This window comes from Heliangelus exortis, chromosome 1 (assembly GCF_036169615.1).
Source record: "Heliangelus exortis chromosome 1, bHelExo1.hap1, whole genome shotgun sequence".
NCBI classification, from domain to species: Eukaryota; Metazoa; Chordata; class Aves; order Apodiformes; family Trochilidae; genus Heliangelus; species Heliangelus exortis.
The window spans coordinates 105,043,655-105,057,973 of NC_092422.1; the positions used below are offsets into that span (position 1 = coordinate 105,043,655).

General features: G+C 43.4%; 1 protein-coding gene across 4 annotated transcripts in view; it reads left to right on the forward strand.

Annotated features, from left to right (window-relative positions):
* MPZL1 (myelin protein zero like 1) overlaps window positions 1-14,319 on the forward strand; it is a 44,059-nt gene that overhangs the window by 18,229 nt on the left and 11,511 nt on the right. For 2 of the 4 annotated variants that reach the window (XM_071756761.1, XM_071756788.1), the window contains exons 3-4: window positions 1,667-1,880; window positions 11,359-11,491. In XM_071756761.1, the coding sequence (XP_071612862.1) occupies window positions 1,667-1,880; window positions 11,359-11,491 (347 nt within the window). Of the gene's footprint in view, window positions 1-1,666; window positions 1,881-3,028; window positions 4,280-11,358; window positions 11,492-13,087; window positions 13,162-14,319 lie in introns of those variants that run through there. The other 2 variants (XM_071756770.1, XM_071756779.1) reach the window with 2 other exon arrangements.

Here is a 14,319-nt window from a genome sequence, read left to right on the forward strand (position 1 = left end):
GATAGAGATAAATATATATTTTTTTATTTTATTGATGGTTGGATGTGGTGACCTTCAAGGTCTTTTCCCATCATGACAATTGTGTGATTCTGTGACCTGGCAGAAAAGTTTCACAACTTTGGCTTAAACCAATCTAAAATCATCAGCTTTAGGTTTCTAAAGTCTCACATTAAATCATTTAGTCATAAGCTTGATGTGGCTTCAGTCATTTAGATTGTGCTTCAGAACATTATTTTGTGATTTCTTCTCCCTCAGGTGAGGACAGCTAGAGAGCTTAGGAAGTCTTGCCTTCTAGACTTCCAGTTGTATGACTTCCCCTGTGCACAGGGATGTGGTAATACAGTGCCTTGGTGCTGAATGTTACAATCCAGCTGGAAATGCTGCTGACTGATGAGGATTTCCTTTGAAATGTTGACAGATGACTGTATGGTAGCAGACTTCCTACCAGATGAAATAGCGGGTTGGTTTTATGCTGGTTTGAGGACAATGAGTGTCAGATTGACTGCAACACAACAGAGGGTCATGTGCACATAGATGATCTGGATAAGATTTGTCCTGTCAGATGATCAGGCCTGATATCCAGAGATCTGATACAGAAAGTGTTGGAACAGAAAGGCTCGAATCAAGGGTAGGAAGAGAAAAGAATTGGGTGATGACTGAAATAGAAAGAGTCATGACTTGTAGCCTGGCTGTTCTGTGACAGAGTGCTTCACAAAGAGTGCAGAAAGAGGAAGCTGGAGTACTACCTTAAATTTCTGTAACCATGTTCTGGAGACTGAGCTGAAGAGAGTTGATTCTTGATTGTTTGTCTTGCTGCCTTTCAGAATGTGAAATTAAGATGAGTGTGCTTCTTAAATATAGCCTTTATCCCTCTCTTAGGGTTATGGCCAGTGTTCAAACATCCCATGTGTTTGAAAGCAGGCTTGTCCTCTAGATGTCTAAACACTTCTACTACTGTAAATTCCAATTTTGGTGAGGAAATATGCAGTTTCTCCTCAGACTAAACAGGTTAATTCTTCAAGGATTTTTGGTCATGTCTAGGGAGTGCAGGGCCAATGTGTGACTTAGTTACTTAAAAACTGTGAAAGTTATATTTAGTCACTATGAAGGTTTCTGGAAGGTGGCTAGGCATGCTCTAAATTGTTTATGGGCTTTTCTTTTTTTTTTTTTTTTTTAAGTGGTGGAGGATAGGAGACTATTGCATGTTAATTTAGCTGTGCTATACTTGCAAACAACGCACAATAAAACACAAGGTGGGAAACTTGGTATCCATTTCCTACTAGAATGCAGAAGGCTTCATGTGCTTCACAGGCAGATGGCTGTGGTCCAGATTTGTTATCCCCTTTAATGAGTCCAAGGAAACCAACCTTTTTCTCTTTACCTCACCTGTTTTTCTGCAAAACTGTGTCCCCCAAACCAGGAAAAAAAAACCTGAGCAATCCAACCCCAAACCAATAGAAAACACAATCTTGCAGTATGATTTAGATATGAGCCACAGCATGATCAAGAGACAACAAGCTGGACTAAAGTGGTGAGGCAGGAGGAAAAAAAAAATCAAATGCTAACTGGGTATAATATAGTAGATTCTGGGAGAATGCTGTAATAGTGAGGTAGCTCTGTAATCTCTAATTGGATTGTTTTTATATCCTTCTTTCCTTGACTACAGTTTTTCTATTACTTTAATGGAAAGCCATACCCTGGAAAGGACATTCCATTTAAAGACAGGATCACTTGGGCTGGAGATCTTAACAAGAAAGATGCTTCTATCAGTATATCAAACATGCAGTTCCGGGACAACGGCACTTACATTTGCGATGTCAAGAACCCACCTGACATCGTTGTCAAACCAGGAGAAATCCGAGTTAGAGTTGTGGAGAAAGGTATTCACCTTATATGATTTTTTTTTTTTTTTCCCCCTTCTTTCCCCCCTGCTCTGCCCCTTTCTTCCTGTATCTATATCACCTTTCTTAGTGGTGGGGAAGTAGCCTGGAGGGAACAATTGCCTTTTTAACTCTCTTCTTCCATGTCCTAATAATCCAACCAACATTCTGTCATCTGTTTGAAAAATATGTCATAGACATTTCATTTTCACATTTCAAAGTCCTTTGAGGTTTTTTTTCCTGTATTATGCTACATCAGGGTTTAGCATGACTTTTGAAATGTGGGGAGCAAGGAGAGAAAATGGCAGAATCTTTGAAACCTATCCAGTATGTATACTGGAAAACAAAACTAATAATCTGACCCTAACACATACTGTTGGACAGTGAAATGCTACTGTCATCCATGCAAAGGAGTTTGTGTTGAATATTAATTTAGTCTTTTAACTCAGATATTCTTACAGTATCCGTGGTGACTCTTATAAAACTGCAAGGGCTGGCTACTTGCAGTCATTTAAGGCTTTTGATTAGCATTTCGTAATAATGATAATAGTTCAAGAGCACTTATATTCTGTGTGTCCATTTGTCTCTTTTTTTCCCTTGGCAATCCAAAATATTTGATTGTTCTAGCTAAGCTGGAGGTCAGCCAAACTGTGATTGTTTCCATAATGAAATGGTTCATACAGTGATTGTATTTCCAAATTTATATTTAATAAGCACAAGAAAAATTGTTGAATTTTTAAATGATAGTGCTGATACAGCTATTCCATTAAGATTCCTATGTATATTGTTTAATTAGAATGATATTGCTGTTATAAAAGCTGTGTACCTCTTCTCATGAGGCATTTCTCTGTACTTATGTAGGTAAGATCTATATCTAATCCTTCTCTTCACAGAGAAGTTTGAGTTGGATGGGACCTCTGGAGGTTCCGCCACCACTTGGAACTTTCTGTTGCTTTCAAGTCTGGAATCTACATAAAATAGGGTCAGTTTATTTTCTTACAATGTATTGACAGTGTCTATGAAGAAGCAGTAAAGCAAATGCTTGTTTGGCAAAGTCAGACTGTCTTGGCAAAGCCTCTTCAGGTTAAGCAGGTTAAGCAAGTGAAGACTGACTTCAGTACACTAATTCAGCTGATATTTTTCAACAGACTTCAACAGCTTCTCCATAGATGGAGTATCTGGACAAGGGCATCTCACTGTTACTGAAGAGAACCCTGTATTTGACAATACTTCTCATCATCAGAACAGTGCCGCAACAGTTGTCTCCGAATTCTTAGGAAGACTTTCGAAAAAGGTTTTCAAGCAATAGCTATAATGCTGTCTTGCAGTCTGATTATAGTTGAAAGTACTGCTCTTGTAGGAGGTTGTAAATCATCCTGAACTGAGCTGGAAGAGGAGTTTTTTCAATTGAAATAAGTACACATTGGCTCTATTGCTTTTTTTTTAATTATTTTTTTTAAATTTTTTAATTTTTTTTTTTGTAACCATGCATACATTTAATTGTTCTGAATCATATCTGTAGTGTTGTAAGCTGTTCAAAGCTGCATACATAGTTAACACATTAAATTTGCCTCAGAGATTCTTGGTTAACCTTTAGATTTTGGATAAAATAATTAAGTTCAGAGTTGGCTTAACTATTTAAAATTCCCAAGTCAAGCTAACTCAACTGATTTTTGGTGCAGTATCTACATAGTGTTTGTACAAACACTAACAATGCTGTCCATTAACTACGCTGCAAGAATCCTACTGGCAGGGATGAGAAGAAAGATTGTACTTTCACCAGTGCATCAGCATCTGGAAAGGACTACTGTTCAAAGCCTAAATGACAGAAATTTATAGGGAATTCCAAGTCCATACATTAGGCTGCCCCTACTTGTCATAGGAAGCCACTTAACATTATGTCCAGGGCACCTTGTGTTATATGGAGGCAGCCCATCTTTGATCTTGAACTCTTATGGGGGGAAAAATTTGAATTGTCTTAAGATCTTTATACTCAGCAGCAATGGAAAACTTCAGTTTCTTGACTATGTAATAACACTGATACTGACATACTTCCAGCTAAAATGGAAGTTGCTTTCAATTATGGTGATGTTTAGCGAAAAGCATTCTTTGAAAGGCTGGATTTGTGGCTTGTATTAAGCTGCTCACTTAAATGTTAGCTTTCAGAGCTGGTGTTTGGTTATGTAGCTGGGACTGTCTGTTATAATGAATTCATTAGCTGCTCTGCAAGTAATTATGAGGAATTCATAAAACTGTGGAATGCTGAAAAATATAGGAAAAACTGGTGGGAGAGATTCTTCAGATGAACTTTGTGGTTGTAAAATTGTGTGAGCTTTTCCGTAGCCTGTTGGAACATATTCTGAGAAGCAATAAAGCCAGACTCTAATTTCACATATAAACAGTTGCACTTTTTTATACAGTCTTAAAACCCCCTGTCAACAAAATGTGGCTGCTGTCTTTTACTCAAATTCAACCAACTGAAAAAACTCCACTGAAGTCAAAGAAATGACAAAACAGATTAGTGCCAAATTTTTAATATCACTCTTACAGCAGGCACTCTGCACTGCAGTTTTGGGTTGCAGCTTAACTTTCTTACTCTGAAAAAGCATGTGTGCTTGTTTTTTATGCATACAAGGCAACAGGTGATCTGCTAACAGAAATGCATGCCTGTTTTGATGATTTTGCAGACTGCTTTTTACAGTTATTTCTGCACTTGGAAAGGTGGAAAAGCACAGAAAGCAGGGAGCTCCTAGTGAAAGTTGAGATAGTTTAGCCTGGAGAAAATAAGGGAGACCTTGCAGTAGCCTTCCAGTACCTGGAGGGGACCTATGGGCAAGCTGGAGAGTCTTCGTCATGGTTTAATGCTGGACCTTCCATTAATCGAATGACAGATGCTCTTTATTAATCCTGATAAAGAAAGGAGAGAAAATAAGGGAGAGAGACTTTGGGTTGGACACAAAACTACACAGCTCTAATGAAACAGTAATGATGAAAAAGGGAAAATTATTAAATATATACAAATACACACAAAAGTGATACCACATTCCTCCCTCCTTTCCCACAGTAACACTCAACATCACCACAGAGGCTGCAGGGCAGCCCTGGGAAAGTCCCAGGCTGGGCTGCTGGAGTCAGCAGCAGATGGGAGCTGGGAGCAGGAACACAGAGATTTAGGCTGGCATGGATTGGCAAGCAGGCAAATGAATAGACAGAATTATCCCAGGCTGGTGGTCATGGGCAAAGAAGAATAAAGAATGGAAGTTCATGATTGCTCAAATATATACCAAGTATGATGTGTATGGGATGGAATACTCCATTTGGTCAGTTGTGGTCACCTGTCATGTCCGCTCTTCCCTAAAGCAGGGTTGCAGGTGTGATCTCTTGACTCCCTTTCTCTTTCTGAAGCATAAGATGTTTCTTAGAACTGAGTAGTGGCCTTGGTTCTGCGTATCATTCTCTAGCCAGAGCTATAAATATTGAGCATTACCAGTTCTAGAAGCAGACACTGGCTGAGAAACTTGCTGTTAATTTCAGCAAGTGCAGCTACTTAGAAGAGACTTAGCTGAAAGTAAAATTGCGAGACAGAAAATTAACTCTATCCTGGCCCAATGATGGGCAGTCTTTTTACAAGGGCATGTAGTGCTAGGGCAAGGGACAATGGATTTAAACTGGAAGAGGGTAGATTTAGGCATTAGGAAGAAATCCACTGTGAGAGTGGTGAGACACTGGAATAGGCTGCCCCCTCTCTGGAAGCTTTCAAGGCCATGTTGGATCAGGCTTTGAGCATCCTGGTATAGTGGTAGAGGTCCCTATCCATGGAAGGGGGGATGTAACTGGATGGATGATCATTAAGGTCCCTTCCAATCCTATTGTGGTTTGAGCCTGTCCGATAACAAAGGACCATGGGGCTGCTCACTGCCCTTCCTCCACTTCAAGATAGTGAGGAGGAGATCCACCTAAAACCTCATGGGTCAAGACAAGGATTAGAAGGGGTGCACTCACCAATTACAGTTACAGGTAACTGATTCAACATGGGAAAAAAATTAATTTATCATGAATCAAATCAAGACAGGGCAAAGAGAAAAAACAATACTTTACCCTTCCCTTCTTCCTGATCTCTCTACGTCCTCCTCCTCAGCAGCACAAGGGGACAGGGAGTGGGGTTTACGGTTTCTTTATCACAGGTGGTTTTCTGCTACTCCTTCCTTCTCAGGGAGAATGATTCTTCAGTTTTCCCCTACTCCAACGTGGGCTCCCTCCCACAGGAGAAAGTCCTTCATGAACACCTCCAGTGCAAGACCCTCCTGTGAGGCACAGTCCCTCACACTGCTCCAGTGTGGGCTGCCTGTGGAGCTGTGACTGCTTCCTTCAGGCACAGTCACCTCCCCTGGCACAAGGTCCTCCATGGCTGCAAGTCCACATCATCTGCTCCCTCTCCTTCCTCACAGACCTCGTTATCTCTGCACCTTGGTATCTCTGCTCTGGCATTGCTCTCACCTCTGATACTTCTCTCTCCTCCTTCTTCTCTCCTCTGCCTTGAAGTCTTACCACAGCTCATTTCCCCCTCTTCAGTATGTTAATCACAGAGGTGCATCCATTGTCACTGATGGCCTCAACATTAGCCAGAGGTAGGGCTGGACGTTTTTGAGCCATGGGAGCTTTCAGCTCCTAGGAGCCACCCCTGGCAATCCTTCCCAAACCGTTCTATGATTCTTATAAGTCTTATGTGTCTCAAAATAAGCTTGTTTGTCTTTTTATGGGACTCAAACACAGTCCCAGTCTTCTGAACCTGAAAAGTATTACCATTTGTTAGGACCCACTTCCTTAATAGCAGGTGGATATCTGGACTGCTGAAAGGTTCTGGAAAGAACATAAGTCTTCCTCTAAATTGTGATACTTATATCTTATTTTAAATTTTTTGCTAGGAGTGAATTACCATGTTGTTATGAATTGGCATCTAAGACTGGAGAGTTACGAAAGCTGCTGTTACACTATATTCAGCCATATGGTGATATGATCAGTGAAACATTTAGAGATCAGGAGCCCTTTCCTGAAAGTCACTGAACTCAAAATGAACAGTACTAAATGTAAGCTCTGATTTCATAGTATGCTGTCCTTGCTTCAGGATACTGTGATTCTGCTCCCTTTTACATGAGTATGTGAAAATAGTTTTGGTCTATAGACCTCAGACTTGCTGGGAATTCTTTATATAAGCGTGGTCTGTGGTCCTTGCTGGAACAAGTCCAGCAAAGGGAAACTAATGATTAAGGGACTAAACCACCTTTCTTATGAGGAGCAGCTGAGAGAGTTGGGGTTGTCTAGCCTGAAAAAGAGAGGAAAAACTCAAGGGGGGTCATCTCACTAGATACATATGTAAATTGATAGGATCTAAAAGTCACAGAATCACTGAATGTTCAGAAGACCATCTTGTCCAACTCCCCTGCTAAAGCATGTTCACCTAGAGCAGGTTGCACAGGATCATGTCCAGGTGTTTGGGTTTTTTTATCTCCAGAGAAGGAAACTTCCCAACGTCTCGGGGCAGCCTGTTCCAGTGCTCAGTCACCCTCAAAGTTAAGAAATTTTCCCTCTTGTTCAGATGGAACTTCCTGTGTTCCAGTTTGTGCCCATTTCTCCTTGTCCTGTTGCTGGACACCACTGAAAAGAGTCTGGCCCCATCTTCTTGATGCCTGACCTTTAGGTATTTATGAATGTTGATAAGATCCCCTCTCAGTTTTCTTCAGGCTAAGCAAACCCAAATCTCTCAGCCTTTTTTTGTAAGAGAGGTGGTCCAGTCCCCTAATCAGCCTCACAGCCCTCTGCTTGATCCTCAAGTAGTTCCTCATATTTCTGTATTGGGGACCCCGGAACTGGACACCATACTCCACATGTGGCCTCCCTAGAGCAAGGTAGAAGGGGAGGATGACCTCTCTTGACATGCTGGCCATACTTTTCTCAATGTACTCAGGATGCCATTGGCCTTCTTGGCCACAAGTACACATGGCTAGCTTATGGTTAATTTTTTGTTCAACAGGACTCCCAGGTCCTCCACAGAACTGCTTTCCAGCAGGTCAGCCCCTAACCTGTACTGTTGCATATGGTTATTCCTTCCTTGGTGTAGGACGCTACACTTGCCTTTGCTGAACTTCCTCAGGTTCCTCTCCACCCAACTGTCCAGCCTGTCCAGGTCTTGCTGAATGGCAGCATGGCCTTCTGATGTGTCAGCCACACCTCACAGTTTTGTGTCATCAGCTCTCATGGTTTAGGTGCAGCTGGTACCAACCATGGCCTCTGCTTGCTCACCCCCCATGCCCACTATGGGACAGGGAGGAGAAAATCCACCTTAAGGCTCATTAATCCAGGCAAAGATAGGGAGGTTTGCATTCCCCAGTTATAATAGAATCATAGAATGGCTGGGGTTGGAAGGGACCTTAAAGATCATCTAGTTTCAACTCCCCTGTATGCGCAGACACACCTCCCACCAGATCAGGTTGCTCAAGGCTCCATCCAACCTGGCCTTGAACACTTCAAGAGAGGGGGCAGCCACAGCTTCCTTGGGCAACCTGTTCCACCATCTCACCACCCTCAAAGGAATGAATTTCTTCCTAATGTCTAACCCAAATCTCCCTTCTTTAAGTTTGAAACCATTTTCCCTTGACATCTGACTACACACCCATGTAAAAAGCCCTACCCCAGCTTTCTTGTAGGCTAGGCCCCTCAGGTATTGGAAAGTCATTATAAGGTCACCTCAGAGCCTCCTCTTTTCCAGGCTGAACAACCCCGACTTCCTCTGCCTGGCTTCATAGGGCAGGTGCTCCAGCCCTCTGATCATTTTAGTGGCTCTCCTCTATGTCCTTCTTATGTTGGGGACTCCAGAACTCAACTCAGTACTCCAGGTGGGGTCTCACAAGAGCAGAATAGAGGGAGAGAATCACCTCCTGTGACCAGCTGTCTGTGCTTCTTTTGATGCACGTTTGGCTTTCTGGACTGCAAACACACATTGACAGATCATGTTAAGCTTCTACCCAAGTCCTCCTCAAGGCTGCCCTCAATCTTTTCTCCTTCTTCATACCAGGCAAAAAACAGACAGTTTCACCTTGGGAGGAAAAAAACTCTAATTTAATCTGCAAGACAAACATGGCCAGATCTCAATGCCTTCTGCCCCCACCCCTCCCATCTCCCCGGTCCCAGATCCCTTCCCTGCTGCCTCCCCCTCAGGGCACAGGGCAGGGGGGGTTTAGAGTCAGTTCCCCACACAGAGTTTCTGCCGCTCCTTCCTCCTCAGGGGGAGGATTCCTCACAGCCTTCCCCTGCTCCAACGCGGGGTCCCTCTCCCGGGAGAGTCCTTCAGGAACCCCTGGGACATGAGTCCCTCCCACAGGTGCAGTCCCTCAGGCACAGACTGCTCCCGCCTGGGCTGCACACAGAGTCACGGCTGCTGCGGGAGCAGTCACCTCCTCTGCCATGGGATCCTACATGGCTGTAGATCCACATCTGACCCTGTCTGTGATCCTGCACAGGCTGCTGCTTCACATCTGCCCACCTGAGACACTTCAGGGGCTACAAATCCACGTTTACCCCACCATGGTCCTTCAGGGACTGCTCTGCAGTGCTCCTCCATAGGCTGCGGGGGCACAGCTGCCATCTCACCATGGGCTGTGGGGAAATCTCTCCTTGGGCATCTTTTCCCCTCCTTCACTGACCTTGGTGTCTTTTCTCTGGCACTGCTCCCATCTCCTCTTCCTCTCTGCTGCTCTGCTGGTGTCTTTTGTATTTTTTGGCAGTTCCATTTCATCTTTTCCTGAATATGTTACTCACAGAGGCACATCCAGCTTCCCATATCTGCTTGGTCTTAGGCAGAGGTGGGGCAGAGATTGGAACCGGGGCAGCTTCCAGCAGCTTCTCACAGGAGCCACCCCTGTGGCTCCCCAGGTTCCAAATCACCACTGCACTAACGCAAGACATCAGCAAATTCTGTCCCTTCAGCCAAGTCACCCTTTAATATGTTGAAAAAGATTGGATCCAGTATTGTCCCCTTGGGAAACACCACTAACTACAGCCCACCAACTAGACCATGGGCTGCTGATCACAACCCTCTGAGCTCTGTCGTTCAGTCAGTTCTCAATCCACCTTACTGTCCACTCGTATAACCCAGACTTCCTGAGCTTACCTGTGAGAATGTTATGGGAGACAATGTAAAAAACCTTGCTGAAGCTGAGGCAGACAGTGTCCGCTGCCTTTTTCTCTGAAGACAGAGCCAGGCTCTTCTGTGGTGCCCAGTGACAGGACAAGAGACAATGGGTGTAAATTGAAACACAGAAAATTCTGTCTGAACATGAGAAAACATTTTTACTGTAAGTGAACACTGGAATAGATTGCCCAGAGAGGTTATGGAGTTTCCCATCCTTGGAGATAGTAAAAAATCAACAGGACAGAGTATTGAGCAAGCTGTGCTAGATGATCCTGGTTGAGCAGGAGAGCTGGAGTAGACAATCTCAAGACATCCTTTCCAAACTCAACAGCTCTTTGATGATCAGATGCATGTGTCTTGAGAAAGATTTTCTATAATGTGTTCTAACTGTTGGATCTTTTGCTATTTTTTTGTGATGGATTCACTGTATTTCGTTCATGGAGCTAGTGTAGCATGGAGTCTTAGAAGAAACTCTCTGGTCTAAGATGTTACTTGAATTAAATGATGTAGTGGGATGGGAGGGACTTGATTTCTTACTGGGAAAAGCAATAATGGTAGTCTCTGTACTCTTTACCTTGTAAGTCTTTTGTACTTATTCTCTGATAGGCCTTTATTTCTGGCTGCTCTTTCTTGGCCTCCCCTCCCCCAAAATTGCATTGGGGAAAATGTGAGTAAAGCAATATTGTATTCCTATAAGTATTTCTAATATTGTACAATGATCCCAGCTCAAGAGGAGGAAAATTACTATAGAAATGTGTAAAGATGTATTTCAAGACACCAGAATAATGCATAAACACCCTTAAGAGTGGTAATGGGTAGTACCTAGGCTGTCTGCTGCATGCTACCCAGAAAACACCCAGCCTTCAGCACTCTAGTTGGTTAGCAATGCTCTGCCCTCAAATCTGCTACCAAGTATGCCTGCCTTTTCCTGCTGACTTTGCTGGGAACTGCCAGATGAATGTAGTTTTTTTTTCCTCCCCTCAGATGCAAAATCAGACAGGGTTGTCCTCATTGTCAGTTTTGTTTTCTGACATGTAAAAATTACTGGTTCAGTATAAACTCTTTCTGAAGGATGGTGACATTAAGAATGCTCTTGGTGTGTGCTCCGTTCATATGTTATTCTGCTGGCTGCCTGCTATCACCACCACTTAGGCTGCATGCTATAATTCCTGGGTATTACATTAGTGCCTTCTGCTGTAGGTGAATTCAAGGTCAAGAGCATTTGTGGTTTGCACTCCTGTGAATCAGGGAATGCAGAAGAGTTGAATGTTTTCTCCCTTCTCTCCCCAGACAGCCTGCCTGCGTTCCCCATTGCCATGGTGGCAGGGATAGTCATCGGTACGGTTACAGGTCTCTCACCGCTCATCTCTATTGTCGTGTGTCTTGTCATCAGAAAGAACAACTCTAAAAAACGATACTCTGGGTAAGAGATCTCCCTCCTCACCTGTGGATGTTGTGAGGAACAGCAGCAGGATCAGAGGGAGGGCGTAGAGGGAGGTAGGAGTCATTTCAGCCAAGCCTTGGCAACTATGCCTAAGAGATGGGGTATGGCCATGCGGAACATTGGTCATCTGCCTATAATGATTATCTTTATATTGTGTTTGAAAAGACCTACTGACCATTAGTCAGTAGTTGCACCTGAAAAGTTTCATTTGTTGCACCTGAAAATTGCTAAATGTTGGAGTTGAGCCCTAGCCACAGGCATATAAGACCTACAGATGTTTAATCCAAGATCCACTAGCTTTGAACTGTTCCCCTTCCATACCCTCCAGCCTGGCTTCCTCCTACTACCTCCCACCCCAAAGGAAAAGTGCCACACATGCACTTTTAAGGAATGCTCTGTGTTGAGATAAAGGCTGTTTTTTTCAGCTACCACTGTCCCCTGAGCTTGGAATATACTTGCCAAAAAAAAACTTGTTCATCACCACAGCTCAAAGTAAGGAAGGAGTAGCCACTCTGCATCCATTCTCATTCATGATCTGTTTTTTGTTAACTGCTACCATCCCTGCAAGGTTTTTAGTGTTAGAGGGGTAGCTTCAAAGTGAAGCACAGGTCTCAGAGTGGGCATGTGAAAAAGCAACAAGGCCTAACAAAGGCAGACTTGAACTCAGTGGTGATGGAGCTTGGTGCTGGTGGAGGAGGCACTTCCTTTTTTATTCTCTCTATGTAGCTAGTAATTTGCTTCTATAAAAAAGAACAAAAATTATGTGTGTAGCCCTAGAAACAAACCCCAAATTTACAACGTTCTCCTGTTGTTTCCCCCTCAAAATATTCCTGCTTCCTGCAGGTTCTTTGGTTGGCCCTTGGGATAAAGGAAAACAACTCCAAAATAAACTTGTGGGGATTTCTAAATTAAACTTTGCCCTATCCTTTTCCCAGTTGGAGAGCTTAGTGAAAGTGAGTTGGCTGTTGCCGAGTGGTAAGGCAAAACATAGCAAACGTGGCTGTGTGTGCTCAAAATTGTGTGGAAAGCCCTTTTTTCCCTTTCTGCATGTGTTCTTCTCCTAAGAACTGAGATGAAGCCTGCAGTGTCATGCACCAGCAGCGTGAGTGAGGTGGTCTGCTTCCTTGCTTCCCAGTGACCTGCTCTCCAGTGTCTTCCTGCTCAAAGACACATGCTGGTCCTGAGCCTGGAGCAGTAGTTCATGCACTGTAGTCTCTTGCAGTAGATTTAACTACTCTCGGGAAAGTAATCTCAAGTTTAAATACCACTTTCACTGACTGTGCCAGCTCTGCATGCCATGCAAAGAGAAACCAAGTATGCTGTGACTCCCTCCAAACTTACAGACTGTCTTCTACATGATGCTAACCTCGTGTGTAGTGGTGGTGGTGAGATGCACTTACTCTCAGATAAATGTTCTGCCTTGAACTGAGGTGGGCTGGGGCACTGCACGGCATCTGGAACCCCTGCGTGGCCACAGTCTCCGTTCATGCTCTGACTTTGGTGTTTTGTTTTTTTTTTTTCCTTTCTGCCTTGGTGTGCTGGGATCGGATCCTGCTTACCTTCCTCTCCTTACAGAGATCCTGATATAGACGCCAGATTGGGAATGTAACAGGGCTGGGTCTTCTCTACCAGTCCCACTAGACACCATGGTAACTAATCAAGTTGGTGGTTGCTGTTAATACCTGTGTGTATGTGTACACATTTCCTCTTCCTTTGCTGACTAACCAGCTAGCTCTCTGCTAACACAACCACTACAATTTGTGCTGGAATCTGTTGGCAAAGGGATGATGCATTTCACTGGGTGCTTGGGTTTCATTGTCTCATGTCTAACTGGGGTGGGATTGCTCCCAGGTGGTGTCCCTCCATCTCTTCCAACAGTGAGCTTCCCAGTGCATTAACTAAAGCACAGGAAATTTGGAGCCCTTTTTGTTTCAAAATAAGAGTAAATTCCCTATAAGTGTTCCCCTGGCTCAGATAGTTCAGGTATTTAAAAACTTGCAGTGATCTGGGTACATTAGTTGCTTAAACCTGAATTATGACTTTCAGATAGTGTAAACCTGAGGAATTTTGTGAATAAAGCAAACAACTCATTATGACATCATTTTGATAACAGAAGGACTGCTTTGTCTCTGTTTGAGACGGTAGAAACCCCATGCAGTGAAGATTGGGGACAGTATTTTTTTTTTTTTTTTTTTGCTTACTCCTGCATGTATGAGGAGCTAAGTCTTCTATGGTCAGACTTGCCAAAGGATAAAAAATTATTGCCCTGTGAGGAGGTGGTCTGCTTGATGTCACTGTCCTCATTTGTTTGTATTTGTACTTTCTTTGTACATATACAAAGACTGGGGAAAAAGGATGCCCAATGGTCAGAGGGTTGTGGTAGCAAAGGGAACTCCTGTGTCTGCTGTCAAGGAGGTGGCTAGTTTTCTTTTCTGTGTGCCTGGGTACAAGGAGGCAGGCTTTCCATTTAGGCACCCATTATTGCATTGCCCAGAAGCAACCGATGCTAAGTTTAAGGGCAGTTGCTCATATACTTAGCTCTGTGGTATTCATTTCTCTGTCACTGGCTGGTTTTCTTTTCAGTCCTGCTTTAAGCAGATGAAAGAAGCAAATAGAGAGTGAATATTGGCAATCTTCTTCTGAGTGTTGGGTGCTGGGGGTCATCACAAGGGGTGGCAGGTCTCATCACAAGACAGTTTTCTTGTTTGAAAAACAAGGTTTCCCTGATTAGATATGCAGGTAGCTATATCAGAACATATAGTTTATATGTCACATGTGATTCTTAAAGTATTTGCTCCAGAGGCTCG